The sequence below is a fragment of the Hirundo rustica genome, chromosome 11, assembly GCF_015227805.2.
Source record: "Hirundo rustica isolate bHirRus1 chromosome 11, bHirRus1.pri.v3, whole genome shotgun sequence".
NCBI lineage: Eukaryota > Metazoa > Chordata > Aves > Passeriformes > Hirundinidae > Hirundo > Hirundo rustica.
In genome coordinates, this window is record NC_053460.1 from 4,869,441 (window position 1) to 4,895,940 (window position 26,500).

The 26,500-nt window shown below is 39.7% G+C and overlaps 1 protein-coding gene across 1 annotated transcript in view; it reads right to left on the reverse strand.

The window, feature by feature from the left end:
- The window catches only part of CDYL2 (chromodomain Y like 2), a 59,785-nt gene that overhangs the window by 19,994 nt on the left and 13,291 nt on the right, over positions 1-26,500 (reverse strand). Inside the window, exon 2 of the mRNA XM_040075560.2 lies at positions 7,525-8,119. Within this exon, the coding sequence (XP_039931494.1) occupies positions 7,525-8,119 (595 nt within the window). The remainder of the gene's footprint in view (positions 1-7,524; positions 8,120-26,500) is intronic.

The following is a 26,500-nucleotide window of genomic DNA, read 5'->3' on the forward strand; positions in this document are numbered from 1 at the left end:
AGCTCCTGGTTTCAAATAGCCAGGAATTTTTAAAGGGCAGACAACATGAATATAAGAATACAGATTTAAATTTTATCATTTAAGTGACCACCATTGAATTAAAAATGCTGTGCTGGAACAGAAGGGAACAGTGAATTCATGACAGATGACTCTAAACCAAAATCACTTACCCTCATTTTGGATTAGCTATATTTCAGCCTGATGCTTACGTAGGTAACTGATCTGTCTGACACCTCACAGTTGGCAGTGGCCTGTGGAATTGTTCACAGTGTGTGAAATCCTGTATGTGCACTGCAGTCAGGAGATGGGATGTGAAAACACAGGCAGTGCTCAGCAGTGTGTGACTGGGTCTCCTGTGGTGTGTGCATGTGGGTACTCACACATCTACACACGGGGATGCACCTTTGTCCAGGAGCCTGTTCAGTCAATCAGGAAACTCTTTTTTGTTCTTGAATTAAGAGATACCATCTAAAGCATTGCCTGGGTTATACTGAAGAGAGGATTTACCTGGTGCAATGTAAACGTGGCCAAATTCCATTAAATCATCACTTAAAAAAATAATTTGAAACCAGAAGAGATGGAAATTTGTTTTCTTGGCAAAAAGTGTCTACAAGTGTAGAAATTACCATGTGCTTGAACTTTAAATGCTATGAATAATTTCCTATGGCATGTTTCTTCTTTTTCCTAAAAGGTATTTTTTTTTTCCCCACATGTATTCTTACAAACAGAAATCAGCTTGTGAAATTACTAATAGAACACCAATATCATAGGGAATAATGTACTGAAACTAATTAACTAATTTGACTGAGGCAGGCTATTAAATACTGCATTTTTATCTATTCAATGCTTAACCCTTAACCAGCAATAAGCTACTGAATTGCAGTGATTTCAAACTCCCAAAAAAGTGTAAAACTTACAAAATCAGAGGCACAAATCCTCACTGAAGGGAAGGTGTGTCAGACTAACTGTACTGATTATCCACCTCGTGTGGAAGATTATGCTACATCTATTTTAAATACAGATGGTAAGAGAATAGTAGAAGATTAATTAACTCAGATAATCCAGCTCAACAGAAGCTTCACTGTAATTTTTTCTGGTTTGTTTTATTCTTCCTTATATATTTCTAAATGAATAAATGATGTAAGAAGCTATAGATCTTATCACAGTATTTTAACTATCTGGATGCCAGCTGAAAGAACTTTAACCAGAGGAAAGATCTAAATTAAATACGAGAGAAACATAAATGAGAAAGTGCCATTTCCAAAAGTGGATCATTAACAGAACAATATATAGCGAGTAGCTTGTTTCCGTGTCTCCAGTGCATCCCTGTAATCCTGTTTAATCCGATAAACTGGAGAAAATGATCAGCACACTCTAAAGACAACACCGATGTGGAACCAGGCCAGTTTGGCATGTCTGCTGCATGGAGGTGGTGGAGCTCCTGAAGGTTTGCTCTGGAACCACTGCAGCCATTGGGATTGTCCCTGCATGAGGGTCAATAGGCAGCACCTGCTCAGTGCACACAAGGGGAGCAGCACCCGAGTATGCCTAGGTGAAAAATGACTGTGACAGGCAAAAAGAGACATTCAAAGTCTCAAAGGAATTTATGCTGCACACAAAACAAATTAAGGATATCACAAATTAGCTAAGGAAGCTTTAGATACATCTAAGTGTGGTTTTCTGGCTTAATAGTAAGTGAGTATTTGATGTGAGTCTAAGTGAGTCTAAGTACAAAAAGAAAACAGAATGGGAGAAAATACTCTTTCCTTTACTGGGAGTTTAATTATTACTTTGTGTTTAATCAGCAGTAGAACTTGTGGAATACCTAACCCAACATTTATATTTGTAAGAAGCTTCAGTGTGTTTTTAAGGGAACCTGAGATGTTCCCAGACCACTGCTGCAAACAGTAATCTTTTGCCAAGAATGGCAGTAAAAGATGGCAGGAAAGGATGCTATTTAAGGAGAAAATGCAAGCTTTGTTGCTTTCTGCAGTCCTTTCCCATAGTATCATCCCTAAGTGTTGTATAGAAATATGAGAGGGTTCATCCCTCCTGTTTCCTTCTTGTGGACCTTTTCATGGATTTCTCTAATCCCCTTCTGAGCCTGTTGATGCTGTCTGTCTCCACAGCATCCTGTGGTATGAGTTTGGTCGGGTAGCCACTACACAGAGAAGAATTTTCTTTCATCTGTGCTTTTATTTCATGTTCTGATGTTCAGTTTCAGTGAGTGGTCCCTAGTTCTGCTATCGAGGGATTTCAGGAGCAACAGTTGTGCATTTAGTATACCTGAGACCTCATTGATTTTGTAAACTCAGACCATGTTGCCCCTCAGCCACCCCCTCTCCTAACTGAGTTAACTCTCCTAAATCCTAACTCTCCTAACTCCTAACTCTCCTAACACCCCCTCTTCCTAACAGGAATAAAGCCTCTTTTATTCCTGTAATCCCCTCCATTTTAGCTGTTCACCCCTGCATCTTCTACAATACTCCACCACTTCCAAAAGGTCTGAGACTGGGGCTCCATTCTACCAGGAATTGCAGGAAACACATTAGAAAATTATATTCTAAAAGCTGAGGCACACAAAGAGTGGGAGAGGAAAGTGAGGAAAGATCACACTGACCCTCAGTGCTTTGGGGGACTTGGAGCTCCACATCTCCTTCTACCACTTCTGCCCAGTGCTAGAGGACACCTCAAGCTCCTGTTATTTTCAGACACATCTTTTCTGAGTGTTCCATCAGAGCCAGTTTAATGGTGCAGTCGTGCCACCACCCTCCACAGCAACCCCAGTACTGGTACAAGCAGCCACACCATGAACTGGCCTGGTGATCTGCTCTGGCTGAAAACTCGCCCTGCAAACGTGGTTAATTTTCAAACAGATGCAGTTCACCCTGCAGCCTCAAGAGCACTAAAACTGGGGCATAGAGAGGGAGAGGAGTAACAATCAGGGTGTGGTGGGAAGGAGAGCTGGACTGCTGCTTTTGTTAGCAGTATGCATTTATGCTGGAAGGAAAGGATGATGGAGCTGAGGCTTTAATTTTTCTAGGTGAAATAAGCCATGGTCCTTGACTCCCCCTGGTAAAGCAGCTTGGCATGCCTCAGGTTTCCCAACAGCCTTTAACTGCCTCTTTTCTGCCTTTCTTGAGGGTAATGGTTAATACTGTACATCCTTCTGTTGATAATTTACTAATAATTTCAGACTTCTCCAGCTAAGGGAGCATCTGTAAGATATCTAAAAGCAATGAGTTTTTATCCAAATTGAGAGAGCAAGCTTGCTTGCTTGTCTTTTACTGCCAGTATTCTTTCAGAATAAATAAAACAGAATAAGCTAAAAAACCAAGAGGAAGCAGTGACTAAGTCATAGAGAGTATTTAAATCAAGAGCACCATGAGACTACAAAAATCTTTGTAATGGAGAAAAACAGTGGTTAGAGATACATGACAGGCAGAAATTCTTCAGCAGATGGTACAGAAAAGGAGCGACGGAGAAAAAGGAAAGAGAAAATTAAAAGGGGATGTTTTTTGGTGCTGTCAAGAAAATTGACAAAACAATCACTCTCAATTACAATAGCTGGAGAGAAACAGAAATGTGATAAGAGAAGACAACAAATATCATCAGAAAGATCGGTATTGTTGGCTCCTGGGAGCATCAATGGATGTTCTTCACAGAGTTTTTCAATATTTTCCAATTTGCAGACCCTTAAATAACTGTCATTAAAGATGATTCTGCTCTCCTTATGGCAGGATGTGTAGAAGGTAGAAGACAGATTTTGGTATTAAAGATCTGCCCCAACTTCCACAAGGTCCCCGGCCTCCACTGGGATGCACTGAACATTTTGTGCACACATCTGTAGGTACTCATCCTTCTGGGCTAAAGAGCTTCCTGATGGGAGTCTGTCTAGAGGCTGAAGAAGAAACACTTGTACCCAAGTGGATTTATGCACAAAACCAGACTGGTCGAACTTCATTCAAGGAGTCATCAAAAGCTGGTTTTCAAATAGCTGTTACTCGTTTGAACAGAACTGGCATGGACAGACAGACAAAATAGCTATTATTTGATTACTACTGGTTTAAACATCACTGTCTATATTGCTTGGTTCAATGCACTGGTGGTTAAACATTATTATAAAATGAAATATACTGGTTCACATAGGTGGGGTTTGGAGACCTTCAAGCATAAGCCCACACTGGTAGCAGAGTTGGGCCTATAGCTGGGTTTTCAAACTGTAGGGAATTTTTGACTTTTCCAAATCTAGGCTTCATCTCAAGAGAAACCTAAAATTTCTAAACATATTTTCTGTGCAGTCTTACACTTAGCTGTGAAATGAATCTGCCATTCATTTGGGTTCCACACAGGCAATCTCAAAGCTGACACGAACGTCTGCATCCTCAGATTCTCAACGCGGCTGCCCAGGAGCCACAGCTTCTGGGAGCCAAACCAGGTCCTCCGGGCTCCCTCTTTGTTCCACATCTACTGCCTGGGAGCCCTGTGAATGCTGATGGAGCATGCCAGGCTTTCAACTTCCAGACTCGGTGGCAGACTGCCTGAAACCTCTGGCAGAGCTGGCTGCCTCCAAGCTAAACGTGGGAGTCCTGCCAAGCAGACTGCCACACTGCTCCCGCTCCCCAGGGACACAGCCTTAGGACCTTGGCTCAGATTTGGAGAAAGTTTTGAAACCCAAGATGTTTGGAACAAAATTTCTGTTATTCAACAAATTGGGCGTTTTTCTCTGAAACTTTCTTCATTTGTAATTTGTAAAATTTTAGCCTGGTTTTAGTGTGGCATCAATCCCAATTAAAGTGGGTTTCTGTGATAACAACGGGACACAGGGCAGAATCACACTGGCATCCTCTGTGCGAGTGTGAATACTGAGGGAGCTCAGGAAATTGTTGGACTTGGTGAAGAGTAGTGCAAGTTTCTTCCACTTGACATTTCAGACCCCTGTATCAAGAAATGTGGCTTCTCTCAAGCTTGCAGGGCAACATGAAGAAAAAAACCTAGTGATTTCATTTTGACCCTTCTTCACCAGTTTCTGTCTGCTCTTACTCAGGCAGTCTCATCTCTCCTCTTTGTAGTTTTCTCCACTCTGCATGTGCTGGGTATCACACAGCACGACTCAAGGGACTTCTGACCTTGGCAGTGCTGCTGAGTATAGGCTTTTTCAGAAAGGAACCAGGCAGAGACTGAAAGATCTCTTACTTTTGCCTGTAGAATGCAAGGGGAGCAAAACACAGAACCCAAGTGATGGATTTGGAGAATGCAGAAGCTGTCATAAAGAACTGTTTGAAAGGAGCTGCAAAGATCAGCTCTTGGGCCAAGAGAGAACACCTGGCTGCTCAGGCAAAGCAGCTTTCCATTGAACAAGAGCTCTCTGACAGGAGTTATTCAGTCAAGGGTGCTGGAGGCCATTCCTTACCTCTTGTGGGGACAGAGGAAAGGCTTATTTGACCTTACAGTTCTTTGTGACCCTTTATTCATTAAACAAAAGATTCTAAAATATGGGAATTAATGCATTTCAAAGATACGCTTTGTACCAGAACTTCTCCACAAATAACATAAAACAAATGATTGGAAAAGCTTCATTAGAAACAGTTAAAAAACCAACAAAACTTTATATGCATCTGTAATTAGATATGCAAATTGCCTTAAAGAAGTAGGTAACCTTTTAAGCATTCTTACATGAGCTCAAACTCCTCAAAATGCAAAAGCCAAAATACACTTTTTAAGTGCTTTAACTTCAAATTTCATTGACATAATCAGGAGTACTTACACGTTTAAATCTGACCATGTATTTTGCTGGTTTGGGAGTTTCTAATAGCATATTTGAAGCCTGGTTTGAAAGATCCCAGTAGCTATCACATATAGCCAAGTAAGACTGGGCAAGATCAGTTCTCCTTTCCAAATCTAAGTGCATTTGCCAGATTGCCAGTAGGGTAGAAAATGGAAAGCGGGGTGAAATAATTTATGTTGACTTCAGAGAAGTTTTTGGCAGGGCAATTCACCAGAAGCTGTTAAGGAAATGAGTACTATCATGGGCTATATAAAGTAGCTAATAAAAATAAATAATTGGAACAAATGCTTACTTTTTATCATGTCAGGCTGGCTGTCCCAAGGACCTGCAGAAGGATTAGTTTATTTAATGTATGTATTAATGAACTGGGAAGAGAAATATGAGAGGAAAATTTGAAGGCAATACAAAATAAGTAGAGTGAAAACTAGGAACAATTTTGAAGAGCTTCACTGAATCAAAAGAAAAAGGTGAATTGGCAACAGTAAAGCAGATTAAATGCGTAGTGAAAGGGATCATACATAAAGCTGTGTTCTAAATTAACTGTAACAAGGAAAGAAAAAAACCCCAAGAGCAACTGTGGATCACTCAATGAAAACCTTTATGCAGTGTGCAAGAGCAGAAAAAATAATTCTCCAAAGGTTCTATCATCACTGTATCAGTAAGCAGTAGGAAATCATTTGGAACAGCTCCTGCTGTTTTTAAAAGGTATTAAAACCAACCCCCCCACACCACTGGCACAAGAGGATACTTAAAACTCTCAGGAATCAGTAAAGCCTTCCAGGTGGTAGGAAGGCTGAAAAGACTGGGGCTGCCAGGGACTGACAGGGCATCCTCCACTTCATCGCTTCACAGAGGGACAAGAGGCCATTCAATGAAAGTAAAGGTCAACTCCCCCCAACAAAATCCCAAAACCTGATCAAAAAAAAATGTGCATCTTATTGTTAACTCCTTGAAATTACTGTCACAAAACACACTGTAAATTTGGTAGGATGAAAACCAAATCAACTAAAAAGATTTTACACATATAGATAACAAGAAGCAATTTAACCTCCATTAAGCTGAATAGTTTTTATAGAGTATATAAACTTCAGTCTCTGAGAACTAAGCCAGTCAGTAACTATGAGGATTAGAGAGAAATTCCTCCAGTATCTTCCTGTTCACTTCAAGACTGTTTGTACCTTCCTCTAAAGTCTGCCTTAAGACTTTTGATGTGCCCAGTCACTGTCAGAGACAGAGATCTGGCTGTTCTGAGTGTTCCTGACGATGACAAGCACTAATACTGAGAACTCGAATCTTATTCAGCCACCCTTACCAGGGCACTTTAGCAAGAGTGGTATTAATTCTAAAATAATTCTGGTTTCTCTAGACCCCTGGGTCTGAATACACCTGAGCAGTGATTTGTTATGTGGTGATACACAAACCCAAAGCTGCAGCATTATCCATTATCTCAGATGGCATTCCTACTCCATGCCCTGTCCTCACTTCCCATAGGGATTTACACTGCAAAGGTACATGACAGAGCCCACACCGCTTCGCTTCGCTCTGTGGGAAAAGGAAAGAGAGAAGCCAACTGATTAAAAAAAAAGTGTACAGTATGTAGGGAAAGCATGGAACTTGTTTGTGTGCTTCTCACCATGTCACATGTGTGACAACAGTTTTTCCACGAGTGGGCCCTACTTGCAGTTGCTGTAATTAACACCCCCCTCCCGCACAGAGGAGTTGTTTAAATCACATACCAATTCCATTCACAACAGGGGAATTGTTACTGACTTCCAACACGCTGGGCAAGTTTTGTTCTCCTTCGTGATCATTTAAATCCACGTTTTGTTGCTGTGAGCCATTCCCAAAATGTCTAGAGTCTTTCTCATGGCTGCCATCTCCATTCTGCAGACCATTATGTGGCTTTTTCAGTGGCATGATCTGTAAACCGCTGGGAGTAGTTCGGTAAGTCACAGTTTTAGCAGCCCTGTCATTTGCAGATCCTGGCTTTGCTGCATATCCTCGTTTCTGTTTTTGATGAGACGGATTAATCCTCTTCCTTTTGTGTGTTGATCCTTTAGACTTCCCAGATTCAGAAGGTCTGTGTGATATTTTCTCAACAGAAGACCCTCGGCTTTCCCGCAATAATTTTGGCGTGCTGGCCTGTTTCCCATGCCGGGATCGCTTTTCTCTGGTAATGTGGAGTCTGTTGAACTCATCAATAAATTCCTCACAATGGAGTAGGTGATGTTCAGGTTCCCAGGTGTCTTCATTGCTCCCATAGCCTTTCCACCTGATGAGATATTCCCATTTGCCCTTCTTGTTCTTCCTTTTGTCTACAATCCTCTCGACCTAAAAGGAAAAACCAAAACTTCATCAGAAAGAATTCCCATGAACAGACTTGGCAGTACAGGAGTGAAATGCAGAGCCCCAGTGGTATTTTGACAGTAAGGCCATTGCCCCTTCTGAAAACATTAAAAGAGAAAACACAACCTCAAATCTGATCTGGGCACTTGCAGTAGCTCCAATGTGAAGAAACAAGAGAGTCTGAGATCATTAATCAAAGCACAATTTCTTTGAAAATCTGGTTGCAAAGTGAGACTATTACTGTTACATTTCTCAGCTACCTCTTGTTTCAAAGAGCCAAATAAAGCTTTTTTTGCTGCTTTGTTAGTTGCTGATCATTCTCCTGGATCCACACATTTATTATGCCCCTATAAGCTTCCCCAGTCTTCTTTGTGTCTTGAAACTCCCTTGAACAGAGAACTGATGACAACAAATTGCAGTATTTTACAGCAAAGATCTTGTTTGCCGTAGTGTACATCCACTTTGCTGCTTCCAACTTACAAAAATTTGTATTTTTAGGAATGCAATATTTGAGTAAATGCACAAAATTTTTGAACGCACCAATTAAAAAATAAAATGGCAAACAAAGGCAGAATTCTTACATGGAAGGAATGAATTTAATCAGCCTGTGCTGGAGAATGCCATTATAAGGAACATTTCTACACTAAAGGCTAAGGGACTGTATTGGGACTGCACCTTGAATGAGAATTAACAGCATCATGATGCTGTGGAACCTGGATGCTGGTCAAGCCTCAAGCAGAGGGAGAATGCAGAGGAAAATCCAAACACACCAATGGCAGCGAGTTGGTTTAAACTGCACCAAGTGAAATTCAGATGAAATCATTAGGAAAAATGCTGTAATGGCAGTAGGAATTAAGTATTAGAATAATACTTGGTAACGTGAGGAAGGTAGAGAGGGTTTTTAGAACAGTCTTTGTTGCATACGTCTGCCATGAAAAGTCAATGCTGGAAGATCAGTTATGATAAGGAAACTTTCAAAGACTCTCCAAAGTTTTAATTTTTTACTCTTTAATCTTTAAATTTTGTTTTTAATATGTGGTTTTTGAAGGATAAAGATGCCACTAATAATAATTAAAAAAATCATTATCATTAACCCAAAGCAATATTGTTAATTTAGAAGAATAAATAAGTGGAAAGATCCTGTAGCAACTTTCATTGCTCTCCAAAGAAAAATCATCTCATGTGAAGAACAACAGTGAAATCTGTATGGAGAATTTAACCTTGAAGAAGGGCAATCTTAGCAGTGTAAGTAATTGTTCATTTTAGGTCCCTTGTTAGAGCAAACCAGTACATTAATTCTGTCTGTTCACTGGCTGGAACTGTACATTCATAGAAATCTTGGTGGGTTCCCCAAAGGAGGCTAAATGTAATTAGCAACTAAACATTATACTTCTATCTCAGTTCATTTACATGGGAACTGTGCTACGACATCTGTCTCTGAGTCATAGTGGACACCTTCCTCCATCTCCAGGGCTCCCACTGCAACATCCCAAACAGAAACAGCTCCTTCCTGTGCTCTGGCTTATCAAATATCTTCAAATATCTACACAGAACCACCTCAGAAGCAAAACAAGGCACCCTCTTTACTCTGAATTTAGCACAGTCCCCTTCAGGATTGCTCAGAGAGGCAAAACAATTAACTGAAGCTCAGCCTGGGCAAGTTTGAGATCATCTGTCTGAAAAGAGGGAAAAGGCTTCACAAAATAAATGAACTGTGGTTTTTTTTTTTTTTTTTTTTTTTTTTTTTTTTTTTTTTTTTTTGGGTCCTCATGTGGGATGCATGGCTTTCAACTGCCAAACTAATAGCAGGCTTATGATCTTGTTGACTTTATAGAGAGCAGCTGTCCAAATTATCCTTGGCTTTAAAATACTTTCATCTTCCTATCAGGGACTAGCCAGAAAAACTGTACATTGAACCATGGAATTCCATGTGGGCTGCCTGTGGATTTGTTACCTTAATTACTGCAGCTTGCCATACCAAGGGAGCAAAACACATACATGTGCATCCTGGAGAAAAAATTATATTGCTGCTAAACTTGGTAGACCACAGCTATCAGTACTGGAGAGTCCGGGTTACTGCTTTTCTGTCTGTACCAGATAAACAACACATGCATTCCCCTCCCTTTTAATTCAGGACTTTGGACTTGGAACACAAACTCCGTGTCGGGTTGGTGCTGCTTGGGAGTTACTTGTCTTTGGTTTGAGGGATTGCACCAGCTTTGTTCTCCAACCTCCTCACTTGAAGGAAGAACCTCAGAAAGGATGGAGAAACACCTCACCTTTTTCGGGATCACATACAAAAACCGTCTCTCCATCCTCATCTTTTTTTCACTCGTGCGCATATCTTTAACTACAGATTCCCTATTTTCACACTGTTGCTCTATGTAAAGAGGTTTTGTGGAGGGTGTTATTTAATATGGAACACACTCTAAGTATTTTTGTGATAAGGCATCCTGCATTTCAATTAGGAGGATAAAAGGAGAAAATATGAGTAGTCTTTGTTCTTGGGAAATAAAATAATGGCAGTGGAGAATGTGATTAACCAGTTAAACATATCATGAAGGGAGAATAAAAGTATTTATGAAATTGGGTCAAATTTAATAAATAGTTTCTGAAAAAAACATTCAGAAAGCAAATATATTTGGGAGAGACTAACCATTTCATTATAGCATTTTCAGAACTAAGCTGCCAATGTTTAAATTTAACTAACTAAAATAAAGACTAAATAAACTGAAGACAAACTGTTTTGTTTCTGGTCAACCCTCTTTTCAGTTTATTGTTTTGTTGGGGAGAAAAAAAAGTTTAATCCATAATTAGTTTGTTTTTCTTTTCTTTTCCTTTTTTTTTTTTTTTTAATTTTTTTTTTTTATTTCAACCATAATACCCACTGGCTTGACTACCAACACATGAAAAAATCTGAGTAGTTATTTTCCTGTCCCCATTACTGCCTCATTGTTCACTGAATGCATCTGAGGGTAGCATCAAATATACCTGACCTCTCAACATGGTCCCTTTTCTAGCACAGGGCTTTAAGTTCTTCAGTAATATTTATCCCCTTTAGAGTACCACTGGGAAGTGCTTCAGTGGAGGCATAAATATCAGGGTTTTAGCCACACCTGCTACTGTCTGTCTCATTTTCCTTCTATCCACAGTCCACAGTAACAACAAACATCACTACTTTGTTTTTTTAATGATGTGTATTTGTTTTAACAGGTACTATGTGAAATAATAATCTTTCTGTATTTACTTAAGGTTGCACAAATCACATCAGTTTTCTTAATGAGAAATAATTCTGTGACAGCTAGTGATTATTAAGAATAATACTTTAAATCCTCCCCTAGAATAAGCAATACATGTTTCTGAGAAATATGCAGAAAATATCTAGAGCTTCAAGTGTCTGATTTTCCATTTCCCCCCTCAGTTACATCTTTAATCACAACTGAGTAACATGTTACTGAAAGTGACCCTGGTAGTTACAGTTGCCAAATCCATGATTTCACTGTGTTTGCCTCGGAAAACCAAGGAGTTAAATTTAATAAAAGTGCAATGTCCACAAACAAACTTTGCAGAGGTGTCACAGTTAAAAGATTGCTAGAAACGTCATGCGCCATCACTTCCCTAGATTCTCTCTCTCCCTGCCCCTGCTGGCTAATTCTGGATGAAATGAGGTTCTGGTATGTTACCATATAAATACTGATAAAGAGAAAAAATAGAATAAGAACATGGCATCTGTGCAAATGCATTTGCAACACACTTTAGCTTCCAAGTAGCCTTATACCTAGCACAAACTAGGATGAAAGTCATAAATAAAAGGCCTTTAAAAATATAGCTGCCTTCTATACTTCATGTGAAATAAAAAGCAAATTAATGAATTAAAGTACAAATATCTAGAGCTTCATGAACTTGAGTGTTTTGCTTATATGCAGAGTACAACAACCTTACCGCCCTTCCTCCACAGAAAATTCTGTGTCAGAAGCATTTCACCGCACAATGTTATTGTTTGCTTATCAAAAAAAAAATTAAATCTAGGGTAAATTAAAAAAGGATATTTCCTACGGAATTGTTTCTACAGCTGTAACTAAAAAGTCAAAGCACAGCATACTCACCTCAGTTCACAGCTCTGAAGAGCATAAATAAAAATCCTTGTGCTCCCAGAAAACACCTTCTGGGAGATCAGCAAACTTCTAAAAAGGTTTGAAAGGTTGCATATCTACTTAGTGATTTCCAAAATAAATACATGTCATCTCCTCTTCTTGCCATGCACATCCATGTAAGCAATTTAAACTGTAATCAGTGCTGTTCAGATGGTCTCTGTTAGTAAACTCTTCAGAGCATCAGAGTGACTGCCTGACAGACACTAGAAAAACTGCCTTTCATTACCATGATTACAGGACTTGTACTGGTTTATGTGGGGTTTTTTTTCATTGGAAGTCTTTGTCCCATGTTGTGCCTGAGGGTGTTGGAAGAGTATTTGAAGAAAGTGCCAAGGAAGGAAAGGCAGTAAGATTTCTGAGAGAGATAAAGGCCATCTGATTCAACATGTTTGTCTTTTAAAAATTCAGTATTGCCCTAACTTCCACCTTTTTGTTACCTTTGCTTTGAGAAATACTGTATCTCATTAGCAGTCAACCTTTTGCCTTCTTGTCTTTGTAACTTGTTTTTGTTTTTCTTGTATTTGTATTTGATTTCACAAAATCTGGTAATTTGAGCATTTGTTCCAGATGTACCAAAAAAAAAAAAAAAAAAAAAAAAAAAAAAAAAAAAAAAAAAAAAAAAAAAAAAAAGAGGCAACATATCTTCTGAAGCAGCCAGTATTCATGTTAGAAAAATAACAGTGGAATGGCTGCTGGGGCTATCTTCAGAATCGGACCCACAGAGTAGGTCCAGCTATGAAACCCCCTCAGTACTAAATTTGTGTTGTTACCTGGAAGGTCAGAATGAAAGTGAAAGGGCTAGATAGTCTTAAAAACAAAAGGGAAGCCATTCTTCATCAGAATTACTCTTAGGGAAAACATCAAATGACATCTTCCTAGAAAAACCAGTGAACACTCCATTAATCTCAAAAGACACTGCTTTTTATTCAGTTCTATTTTTTTTTTCTTTTTTTTTCTTTTTAAACATATGGGGTTTTTCTTTTCTGTTTTCCAATTTTCTTGGAATCAGAAGAGATCTTAAACTTAGTAGGGAACTCCAGGAACTTCTGCATTTTCACTGGGAAAAGCCTATCAACCTGGTATGGAAACCACTGGTATGGAAACCACTGCACTGGATGTACGTGTCCTTCCACAAAGACATGGGAAGACTTACAGCAGAACAATAAATGCTGTAAGATCTTCTGTGTCTCCCTGTCCTGCACCTTTGATTTTCCCTTCCTGAGAGACAGTAACGCTGCAGAGGCAGCTCGCTATGAGATTCCATGGTTGGGGTTTAGCTGGAAAACCAGAAGTGCAATGCCATCGGCTGTATTTACAGCAGTGGTGCAGCCATTAGGAGTTACTGCTCCATGTGTTGTTTCCGGATTCCTAACTTTTCTGGAGCCAAGACTTTGCCTGCAGAAGTACACTTTGATAGTTACCTTCCCTGAGCAACATTTGTGTAAGAGGCCTTCTGGCAGAGGGAGTTTCCCTTCATTAGCAATGGAGATCCAATGAAGCCCTGGTTGAACCAACCACAGCTTCCATGAACACTCATATCTTCACTGACCTTTTGCCAGTTTTCTGGGAAGTCCCACCTTTCTGTGAAATTCAGTCTCATTGAAACTGAAATTCTGGTCTGGTCTCCTTTCTTTTCCTACTCTCTTCAAACCTGTCCTAGTGCTGCACCTCCAGCCCCACACTGGGGCCCTGGTTTCCCCTTGGTCCCATCTGTCCCTGCTGCTCACTCTACCAACAGGACCCATTTTCATGACCCTGTCCTCTCTTGGTTTGTTTCCAAAAGATTTATCCTTGTCAGAACTTAAGAGTGCTCAAATCTCCGACTCTGTTAAAGCCATTTCCCTCTCCCACTGTAAGTGTAAGGATGTAATCTACATCACTTTCTTTTCTTAGGATCCTGAAGTGTATGGGTACAGGCTATACCTGTGGTAGAAGTATCACAAATCTTGTGGGTTTTGAAGCAAACAGGAATAAGAAAATACACAAGAATCTTGCACTGGAGGGAGGGTGGTTTTGTACAAACTGATACTGTCCCCTAGAACACGAAACTTGGCAGATGACACAGGGATCAGAAAGAGACTTTTTAGTCAACCTGTGTAGTTCCTGTCATTGAAGGCAATTACATCATACAAACTCTTTCATATTGGACATGTTTGTGACACAGAATGTATTTCTGTCCAACCTTATTGCTCACAGGTTGCACAGCAAACAGCCGTTTCTTCCTAAATGCATTCGTTTTGTTAAGAACATTTTAGGCTTTCGTTTGGAAAGCAAGAATGTTTTCAAAGTTGCAAGAGAAGTGCATGAAAAAATCACGAGAATATTCTTTATATAGAGGAAGAACAGGAATTTTTCCTTTGCAACCCAAGAGTGCATCTATGTCATCAAAAACTGTTATGGAATATGGGGGACACCTCTTTGGATCTGTTCCTTCATAAATGGTTTAAATCCTTTTGACTTACAGACATAATCATTACATACAGCATACATGGAAATCCAAAGAATATGTAGGTTTCTGTTGATTTTAAAGCACAGTGACACATTTTATTTATCAAATATCTGTTTTCTTTCGTACAATATATCAGTTTGTTATTGTATTTCAGTGGTAATAGTTGAAAAGAAAGCTAGAATCAGGGCATTCCAAATTCTTGGTGTTCTTTATGTGAAAAAGTGGTCAGTTCTGAACACGCCTACAACAAACTTGCTGGCACAACTCATTTTTACAAAATTCAATGGGATTCTCCAGTTTTCTACTACCTGAGAGCGTGTGTGTGGAAAATGTGTGTGTTTATCAGCAAAGAGGAGTTCAGCACAACCTAGTATGGTCCAGATTCTGTCTATACTTCCTTTACAATACTACAAGTCCGCACAGTTTTTCCCTATTTGCTTACATACAAGTAAAATCTAAGTAGGAATCCCTGAGATTTAAACCATGAAGTTTTTAGTTTTTTTGATTTTAAAACAAGTTTGTAAGAACAGGAGCACGACTTGAAGAGGCTTCTAAGCAAACCAGTGTTTATATGAACAGATATATATGATGTCCTCTCAGTAGAACTGCCTGGAATTTGTTAAAAATACTCATGTTTCCAAATAGATTTTGAAATGTGTAAGTAATACTTTAAAAATAAAAATATGACTATCATTAAAGGTGCTCTTCAACATTAAAGCATCTCCAGAAATGCAGGAAGAAATTACTAATTTACATGAACTTTTTACCTGAAATCATTAGAAAATGGTTAATGTTGTTTTCTTTTATATTCATTGACAGTTTTTTCTTCTCTACCCTGTTCAGTTATGGCTTTTTTTTTGTGTTTTTTGTACAGCTCATGCAGTATTTTTCTTCACCATATGGGCTTCATTCAAAATCAGCTCAAGGCCAGGACTTCAGTTCAACACTTTTACATCCATCCCGAAGCTTAGTCAGAAGTGAAGATTCCACGTTAAAAAAATACAAAGGTTTAGCTATAATACAGCATAAACAAATATTTGAACTATTTGCTGTACTACCACTCAGTGAGTCATTGCTTTCCAAATGCTACTGGTACGACTGTCATAAAACAAACCACATGTTCTTGTGGGGTAGGTGGAAAAATATTTTCTTAGCCCTTTTACAGCAAAGTGGTAAACTTGAGCACAGAGATGTGAAAGCCTTGGTTTTGGGGAGCTTTGCATCACTACATGTGTCTATAGGTACTGAGGATTTAGGATTTCAGATGTTCAGAGAGGCTTTACCAACGGGAGAGGAAGGCTTGCTGGCTCTGCAAAGGTGACATGGCAAAGAGATGAGGGACGAGAGGGGGCTACAAGGGGACACTGGTCAGTCCAAGTGGCCCTTGCATTAAAGGGCTCAAAGTGGATTTTACAGTGATATCTAAGGCAAGATAATGCAATAGTTTCGCAGATATTTTCAAGGTTTGAAGTGACAGCTTGGTAAAAATGAAGGCTCTGGTTTGGAAAACAAGATGAATGGACAGTGAGATGTAGTTACTCCAAGATCTAGGATATGAAACAGTGTTTTTTGTGTAAAGAATCTGCAGTGGCAGTATGTGTTTTGTAGTTCTTGCACACAGGGATATAACTATTTTTTAAATTATTGTCATGGCTTAGAAATGATATTCTCCAATTTAGTACTCTCACTAAAACTACTCTCTGCTCCCCCTCCAGCTGGAGTCACAAAAGGGAAAGACCATGGGTTGAGATAAGAACAATTTTCTGGAAACAGCAATGAGATAAGAAAAATTAACAGTAACGGTGACAAGAAGCATAAGAAAATAAAGAAAATTTAAGAAAATAAATAATTCAAGCAGAAAAACTCCCTGTAAGTAAACAATACCAGACAGCTCCATCTCCTGCACTTTCTGGACTGGAAGAAACGCCTTCTCCCTGGAAGAGTCCCCTTCCCAGCCCCTGGCAATGATGTGAGATGTTACAGATCAACATTAGGGTACTGGCCATGCCCCTCCTGGCTACCACAAAAAAAATTAACCCTGTCCTGGCCAGAACCAGGACAGCAGTAATAAATACCTGACAGAGGAGCAGGTCAAAAGTAATCCCCAGCTGATGGGCCTGAATGTGAAGGAGGAAAGTAATCTCTCCCCATCACTGATACAGAAGGGAGGAGGAAATGCAGAACCTTGTCCATGTTATATGAGTGACTGGACAGGGATAAGGTGATATGAGAAGGATAAATCATATTTCCACTTCATACTTTCCATCCAGACTAGAATAGGGGGCAACTGGTTTGGAACATCCATACAGCAAAAGTAGTAACAGTCAAATTTCTGAATAATGCCATGCAGGGATAGGTTTTAAAGGGAAAGGGCTAAAAATAGATGACTTTGTACAATACAGAAGGCTGAGGGGTGATCCTCTGAGTGAAAAGCTGAAGTAGCAGTTTGTAAAGTAGTGGGATAATAAGAAAAGAAAACTCATGAAACACAAAGGTTTCTTTCAGAATTTAGTAAAATTCTTCATTTTCTTGGTTACACAAATGAAGTTAATGTGGTGGCAGAATACAGGAAAGAGCCAAAAAGAAAGGTAGAGCAGAAAAAGGAATAAAGAAACATGCTTTAGGCAACTATAATGGCGTGACAGGAGCACAGAATATTACAACTAAGTATCCAGGATACCAGAGCAACATCACAGAAAAATGGCACAGAAAATTTCAGAAATTATCTGTGAAGGAGTAATTGTCAAAAAGGAAGAATAATACATCATTATCCCCTCAGAAATAGCATTAAGATGAGCAGGGTCAGTAGGCCAAGTTTTGGCCTCAATTATTGCATTGGTTTTCACTGTGGATTTAATTTGTGTTTGTGATTTGAATTCTGCCCAGCATAAAACCAACTTCCTACTGGTGCTTGGAAGGAACAAATTATCTTAAGGACAGCAGTAAAGGCAGTCATCAGAGCTGTCATCGTTCATCTCACAGATGCATCTTAAATCATCTGAGAGTGCAGCTAATCTGCATTTAAAATATGGGGACAGTGCTCTAAACACGGAGACACGACGTGTGGAAACACATCCACTGCTTTAACAAAAGTGTGCTTTGGAGCAATCAGCTGGGCTCTGAGGAGGCTGTTTGCTTCCAGGGTGGGTGAAAGGCACTGACACATCTGGGCTTGTCCCAGTGTCTGCAGTGAGTCAGGCTGACCACACCACACTGCATGGCACGCTCTGGCCACACGCTGCCCTGAAAGTCCTCTGGCAGTGCAGGGAGCTGCCATCGCATCCACTGATGGTGCTGCTGAGGAGACAACCATGGGTTACCCTCCCGCTGTCCTCAGGCCCTACATCCCTTGAAAGCTGCATTTGGCAACAGATGGGTACCATTCCTTGATCTCAGCGAGTCCTCTGTTACCCCTGGTAATTCACTCAAGCCAAGGACTTGTCAACTGATGTGTCTTGAGTTCTTTCAGGTCATTACGTTTCTTGATGATAAGGTTTCAGCCAAGTGTTGGCAGTATTTCCAGCCAGGCAGTACTTCCAGTCATAGGAGTTGCTCTAGACTGGAATCCAGTACTCCTTTCAGTGAGGTCCTAAGGAACAACACTGGGGTTTCTCAGGTGGCGTGGTGCAGACCTTGCCATCCTGCTCCACACACCAGCCAGATCACTCCAAGGGCTCCTGTCGAGGCTTGTGCACATCTCCATGCAGCAGCTACCTTCTGTTTCTGTTCAGAGATGGTGCAGACCCATCCAGCGTCAGGGTGAGGCTGGAACACTGATGAAGCTGAGGAACCATTTAGAAATGTCTATGCTTGAAGCAGTATTGAATATGTAAGTAGTGAATATATTACTGAGGAAATTTTCCATGTATTTGTTAGTCAGATTCCCAACTTGGCGGTTGTGTGAATACCTCAGCTGCTCCTGGATGCATTTGCAGCAATGATGTGGCAAAGGGCTTTGTTCCACGGCCCTCAGTAGAATAGGGCAATTACAGAATTGTATTTTTATAAACGTAGGTTTTTCTGAGATTTATTCCCTACATTTGTGTCTCTGGGACTGGGCTAGTGCATGTTCTTTCCATGGCACTATGCCAGTCACAAACTGGAGCTTGGGGAAGGCTGCAGCTGTCTGCTTGTTATTAATTGAGGGTTAGTGCAGAGACCAATGCACATTGGTGCTCCAACACCCAAACTGTTTTACAGATACTTCACGAATGGAAGCTTAAATTCCCGCTTTAGTATAACAAACCTCTGAGTAACATTTAGTATTAAGATTCCACTTGAAGATGGTTTATGATCTTACAAAAAGGACTTTTAACTTCTAGGACTCTTATGAATTGGACAGCTAACTAATCTGATTTGAATGAGTCAATAATAGTCTTCTGCTGTCCTCACTGTCATGCCTGGCACAAGCCATACATGTGGTTAAATACTGGGACAGATGTCCATAGAGGCTGTGAAATATCCACCCTTAGAGATATTCAGAACTTTACTGAGCAAGACCCTGAGTAACCTAATTTAGTTGGTACTGCCTTAAGCAAGGGGTTGGATCAGATAATCTCCAGAAGTCCCTTCCAACCTGCATTATTCTATGATTCTGTAATACATTTTGCCTAAAATATTTACTAATTATTTACTAATTCTTTGTTAATTCTTTTCCACTTAGAAAAGCATCTTCATTTGGAAAACTGAGTTCTGTGCAATCTGCGGAAGTGTGTGTGAATTGACTCAATAAATCTCACTTTAGATTCACCAGGCAGCTGGAAGGGAGCTTCCCACAAGCGGCTTTGAACTTCCAACTTTATTTGACCGGGTACCATCAGGGTTTGTTGGCCTTCAGCCACACAGCAAGAGCCATTCACTCTTCGAGATGTACAAAAGAAAGATGGGTTGGATGACCAAGGTCAGCTGCCCACAAGCTAAAAAGGCTTCCTTAGTCATTAAATAGATGCTTTTTAATACTAAGATGCATTGTGAAGAGTCATTGCTCAGTGTCTTTTCAGTGTTTGAATGAACATTCAGTATTCATGGTATAAACAAAACATGGAATGTGCTAAGCTGGGGTGTGGACATACAACATGCTTCATGGCAACAGCCATATATTTGCTCTTCATTCAATATGATGGAATTAAAGTCGGGGGTAAGAGGGCTAAGTTGCCAAACCTTTACCACAAAGCTAAGAGGAAATATGCTAATCAAAATATACTTGTGTTTCCTGTACCTGTCCTGGAGGTTTGTGCGGAGGTAGTAATAGAATGTTCTGCAGGACAGGAGGTTTAGATGGGACTTCAAGGTCAGAGTTTGTGCTTCTGCTCCTTGTCACCATCTAAACTGTTCTCTTTGCTTTTATCTGCCTCATCCAAAAAGAACACCCACTCTGTGAAGTAATTTCAGACCTAGTGTTGAAATTGGGAAAGGTGCATTGAAATAATTTGTATGTAGAGCAGTGTACAAAATGAAAATTTTGGTGAAGCAGATCTGTTTTGAAGTGGAGTAAGAAATAAAAAATGGGAAAAAAATTCCCAAGATTAACTTGTGCTGTATATATGCATTTTGTACTGGTGTTCACTGCTTGCATCCCACACCTTGGGAGCAGAACATGCAGTATAATGGCCTGACAAGACCAAAAGGTTCCTGGCATACTTGGGAGGGGTAAGACTCACAAGATGAATACGTGGGAAAAAGACTACAGCTGGATTATATGGCTCTGGAATAACATATGGAATTTCTGATCACACTTCAACCGTTGTTTCTCTCCAAAGAGCAGTTATGTACAAAGACATACACAGAAAGAAGATCAAAGAAATAAACAGTAACACCCATGATGGAGAGGTGCTATATTCTTAGTACCTCAGCAGAAATACTGATAAATACTGAGAAAAGTTTGCTTTTATTATGCTTATATGTGCTTTCATGCTGTAGTCCAATGAAGGAACATAACCCTTTTGGAATATTTTTAGGGCTAATAACTAATGCAAGGTATTAGAATAACTAATCTTGCCTTCTAGATAACAAGAAAGTATTTCATGTTTTGAAGATTTCAAAGTGATGTGCACATGTTTAATTTTATTTTAATTCCAAGGAAACAAGAAACTTCTGTGGTCATGCAAGAAGGATTTAAACAAACCAAGTTTATTTTTAGATAATCAGAGGATTTCCCTAGAGAGTATATATTTCCCCAATTACCACTCTGAAATGTTATTTTCATAGTTACAAAGCACCATGTAAACCTATCGTCCTACATGGATACTAATGAGCATTACTGTTATTTAGCAACATTACAGGTGGAGCTTACAGCAGTAAGCACTTTCCTTTAATACGTAACGTACCATAACATTTGACTTGTTCTTGAAATGAAATGGTCAGAATATGTTAATCACGAAATCTAGCACAGAGTGTCTGTCAGAAAAGTGCTAATGATTGCCTAGTGTGCCCCAAAGACAGAGATGTTAGTTTTGCTATGCAAAAATTCATTGTTATTCTGGAAAAGACCTTGCCCTTGGCTGCTGAATGTCACACGGACTGTGCAGTACAGGGCGAAGCACATATGCTCCAGGATCTTTGCAGTTCTTGCCTTGCTGATTCCATTAATGCAACAATCATAAATAGTTAGTGCAGGTTTTAAAAGGCAAGTTTGCACCTGTGAATTACTTCTAGAGGGAATCACAGATATTTTATGACACGTGTAAGGATAAATACTGGTTAGATGACACTGGGGAAAAATGGATGGAATAGTCTCCAGTTTCTCTCTGACTGGAAAGTCTTCCAAAGGTGACAGTAAGGGATAAAAAAGTGTCTAAATCACTTGTACATCTCCTACATTTTGCTGGAAATGTTCCTTACTCAGATGAGCACTGTGATGTGTTTAATAAATTCCTCTCATGGCCAGAAAATATCAAATAATTTTTATTCAAAATAATCTGAATATCTGAAATCTTTCTACTTTCAGTTGTTTGGTGATGTATTTTCTCATTTTTTAAACCCTTCATAATATCATACGTATCAAAATGAACACTTCTGTCCAATTTAATCAATAAGCCACTTCAATTTTTTGTACAGGTCAGAAGTGCAATTTATCTTCAATTAAAAAAAAAAATCTATTTGGTCTCAAATTTTTTTAAAATAGTCTTAAAAAAATATGGTTAAAAATTTAAATATTTAAGGAACAAAGATATTCTTCAGGCTCTCTTTACCTCAGAATCTGCATTCTATGATTTTGGTTTGTCTTGGTTTTGAGACAAATTTCAGAAGAAAACACCCTGGAATGAGTATTTCCTCTAAGGAGAAAAGGGCTTTGACAACTCCCTTTTCTTCTGTCAATGAGAGAAATGGATACCAGGGGTTGAAAGTGAAAAAACCCTGTTGAAACTGTGGAACGTCACCCCTCCAGAACCAGGGACAGCCCTTCTCGGTGGAGCACTTTCCCCTTGGGTGCAGCTCTGGGCACAGCCAGCAGGGACACTGGTGGCTCCCGGCCGGGCAGGGGGTGCAATGATTCCCCCACACCTGCAGGGGCGCTGCGGCGTGAGCACTGCCGCCTTTCTCCACACGGTAACGGCGGGTGCAGCCGGTGGGATGGCATGGAGAAGGGAATTCCTTTATGAACCCACCGGGACAGCCAATCCCCCTGCCCCCTCTGGACAGTGAGAGGAGCTGTAGCAGGAAACCTCAGAAGCAGCAAGCTGGAATGCAGGGCAGGCTGGCCTGGGGCAGCAAGCAAGAGGCAGCAGAAGCTCTGCAGCTGTAGCTGGACCGTGGGACCTCCCAAACAGCTCCAGTGTAGCACAAACCCTGGAGTAACTGTAGAGGCACAGCAGGGAGCAGCTGTAGAGGCACAGCCCCAAGACATGGCTCTTTCCTTTTTCTAGTGCCCATCTAGTCACAGACTCATAAGGCAGCAACATTAAATCTAATTATGTAAGTAATTGTGGGCATTGCTCAATGAAGGGCATCCAGTGGTAATCTAAATATACTGTGTGTACAGTGAAAAAAAATGTAAAATTCTAAAGAATTAGAGTCTGAAAGCACTTGTTATTTTAAAGAACGTTAAGTATTGGAAGTTTCTGCTCCATTAGAGTGATCTACACTTTACAGTTTATTCACACACTAGAACTCATTCTCCAAGAGTTGGTCATCATGTCTTCTTCGAACTACAGATTTTTAACCACTGTTTAACATTAGAATCTAGTAATATCTTGTTCATCAAATGTTCTGAAAATAATGGTGCGACAGACTCTGCATATTTGAGCTTGAGGTTTCTAGCATTTTAGGTGTTTAGTGTAACAAAACTATTAAAATAATAGTGACCTTCTGGAGTAAATGACATATGATATCACAAATTTTTTTCAGTGTCACCGAAGTTTTCATTTTTTGACAAATGTTTATTCTATGGCTATAAACCTTTGGGGATATAGTGTCTTGAGAACTCTAAAAACCCAAGGAAACATAGATTAAAGCTCAAATACAGATGTATATTTTGCATACCAGGTCACCAAAGAGCCACTCTGCTAAGAGGAATCCATGTTCCTTTTCAATATGAGGGCCCAGATTTGCTTATTTTTGTGTTATGATATTACTTACAGGCTCACATTTACAGATTTGAATGCCAAAAAGACAATTATACCAACTGAATTCAGCCTGGGTTGCACAGGAACATTGTTCATCCATGTTCTGCATGAGGTCCCAAAATCTGATTTACTTAAACCACATTATTACAAAGTCATCATGTGATTTGACGTGATTCACAGAAAGTACACCATTGCTGGTAGTGAATCCAAGTCCCATAAATAGAACACTATAACCTTAATGTTAAAAAGTGTGCCTCAACTCTAATTTTGAAGGGTAAACCTCCAGTCACTGGCACTTTTTATATCTCTTGGTTAATTTAATTTTTCAAACATTAAATCCTGCAAAGTGGCTTGCAACTTACTGAACAGATGGTCTCCATGTTTCTTTACATTTTTTAAAATTTGGGAGCTAATGTGATGGCTCTGTCTATAATTTTGTAGCTGCTTTAGAGTCATATTCTGAAACTTCATTCTAAATGTTAGGGGTCATCACTTGTGTTTAAAGTTCAAATTCATGTTATTTTGTATATTATTGGGAGAGGGGACTTTTATGAAGTGTGGGACTATAATAACTGCATTCACCAGATCAGTATAAGTAACTTATTTTCTTAGTTTTATTGCTTAGAAAAACAATGGACCTCCACTTAAACCGGCGCAATTTTGACTTACAAAAATGGAAAAATTAAATGCAAGGAAGATGTGCTCAGTTCTGTGCCCCAGTTTTATTTCTGGTATGCAAAAAGTTTATTACTTATTGTCTTAAATCTGTACCCATGTGCTCAGTCACATGGCCAAAGAGATGTTTTCACTGTGCTATACTGGATCACTGCAAACAACTATATAATTACCCACATCTGTCTACAAACTGCTTTACGTCTGCATAGATCTGTACCCTTCTGGAAACAGGACAACAGCCTTGTTTGTTTGCAAAAAGTTCCAGTGCTAAATACATATTTGAATTAATTTAGAGTCATAATACTACCTAAGTACTAAGGCTTAAAAAGAAGTTGTTTATGAAAGATGCACATCTATAAAAAATTAACAATTTACCTTAAAAAAATCTTTCTTCAGTGTTTGAGTTTTTAAAAATTCTATGCCATGAATTCAAAATTACCAGTTCAATAAATTGAAACAGAACGCTCTAAGAGTGTTCTGAAAGCAGACACGTGAAACATTAATGAAGTGTAAGGTGTTAAATAATTTGAGTTAGTGTCTTATGTATATTTTACCATGTAAAGTACATTCACATTTTCTATCCAAAGAATAAGTGTCTTTTGGATATGTGTGCCCAAAAATAAGGAAGGGGTTTGTTTTTGCTGACCTGACAGACCATTCACTAGGCACAAGTGATTCACCATCAGCTGCATTTGGGAAATGAAGATGTAACAGTGTTTTCTTCTCAATCCCAAACTGACTAAATAGTTTGCTGAGCCTGTTGGGGTATGTAAAAGAACTGCTGTCACTTTAGAGCAGACAGTGAACCAAAAATTACATGATTTCCTCAAATGAAATTCATGACTAGTGAATCAATTTCCACTGAACTAACACAGTTCTGCATCATCAGGGAACTCCACGGGGTAAATTCAGTGAGTGTTTGCAGTAGTGGCACATGAGCACCCTGGTCCAGGGCAGCCGAGTGTGAGGGAGACAGAGGGAGTACGTCAGTGACACTTTGCATCCTTGCAGCACTTTTATAGCCTACATGACCTTCAAAAATACACCCCGAGTGTATTTTTAAGGCCAAGTTCTCTGTGGAGTCAGCTGTGAAGAGCCTGCCTTATTCTTCAGGCTTTCCTGTGCATGGAGGCAGTAGAGAGAGGCAGTGGGATGCCAGAGAGCTGGAGATGGGCAGGGACGTAGCAGGGCTGCCAGGGGACTTCCCAAAGACAAGTCTAGCAAGATCCAGGGAAATGCAGCACTAAGGGAAGGGATGGGAAGAGCAGTGGAGCAGGGCTGGGCAGAGACGAAGCTCCTTATAGAGCCTTCAGAATAGAACAAGTGGTTTGGGATTAGGAATGATCTTGAAATGGCTGTGTGTATTGCCCACACTGTACATCCCTGCTGGTGAAGTGACTGCCTTATCCATATGCCACATGGGAGATTTACTGCTTGTCTGAGCTACACACACACAAAAATGAGCAGCACAGATCTACCATAAGGAAAGATGCAGCAATCCTGTTGTGCTCTAGGATGCCATCCTCTTCCTTGAAGAGGGACAAAACCTTTTGCCCCAGGAGCATTCTGGAAAATTGTGAATATTTTCACTTAAGAGCCAAACCCTCAGGTATCTTTTGGTTTTAGATACCTGAAACCTTTTCAATGGCATGTTGGACATTTCTCTAATCACCTGAATCAAAAGCTTCAGATTTTGTATTAGTAGAAGCCACAACCTTATACCACAGGCAGACTCTGGTAAGTTATTTAAACAGTGGTATACTTATAGCTGTGCACAGCCAAAGCTCTCCAGCACTGTAACAACCAAGGTCAACTTAGTTGGTTGAAGTTCTGTTTTTTAAGTGGCTTTTATAAAAATATTTAGCCCAAGGGCTTTTAATTTTCTTAGTATAGCTACCAGATTTCTCAGCATTTGGTATTAAACCACACTGAAATAATTTTATAAAAGCAATTTTTTAGTTTGACTGTTCCAAAGTAGACCGTCCAAGGATAGATAACTTAGAATACACATCCATTAATAAAACTGTAACAAAGCCATAAAACAGCTGTGATAGTTCATTTAAAAAAAAAAAAAAAAATTATACCAGTTTATCACCCTGCTTTGCCAAAAGTGAGGTAAATGCTGCTGCAATGAATTTTTCCCTTTGAAGGTCAGTGTCCATGCATGGAATGAATCCTTGTCATTCAAGCTTTACAAGAACAATATTAACATTCATGAACATTTCAGCTTTAATCATGTGATGAGTTTGGTTAACAAAATTCCAACTCCTTATCTTCTGTGGGTACCTCTTTCACAAAGCAAATAATTTGTTTCTACGTGAGTGTGGACCTCCTGGACTTCAGTGAGTGTCTGTGATCATGGTGAGCTGTGGCATTGGAAGCCTTTTGCAGATCAACTTGATGCTGAGAACAGCTGCTGAAGTGGGTGATCTACTTCCACTGGGGTTGCTGATGTTGCTGAAATTGGTGCAGTGTAGAAATGGTGCAGTTTTTCAGAGCTCTGCAGTGTACATGGCTCAAAGGT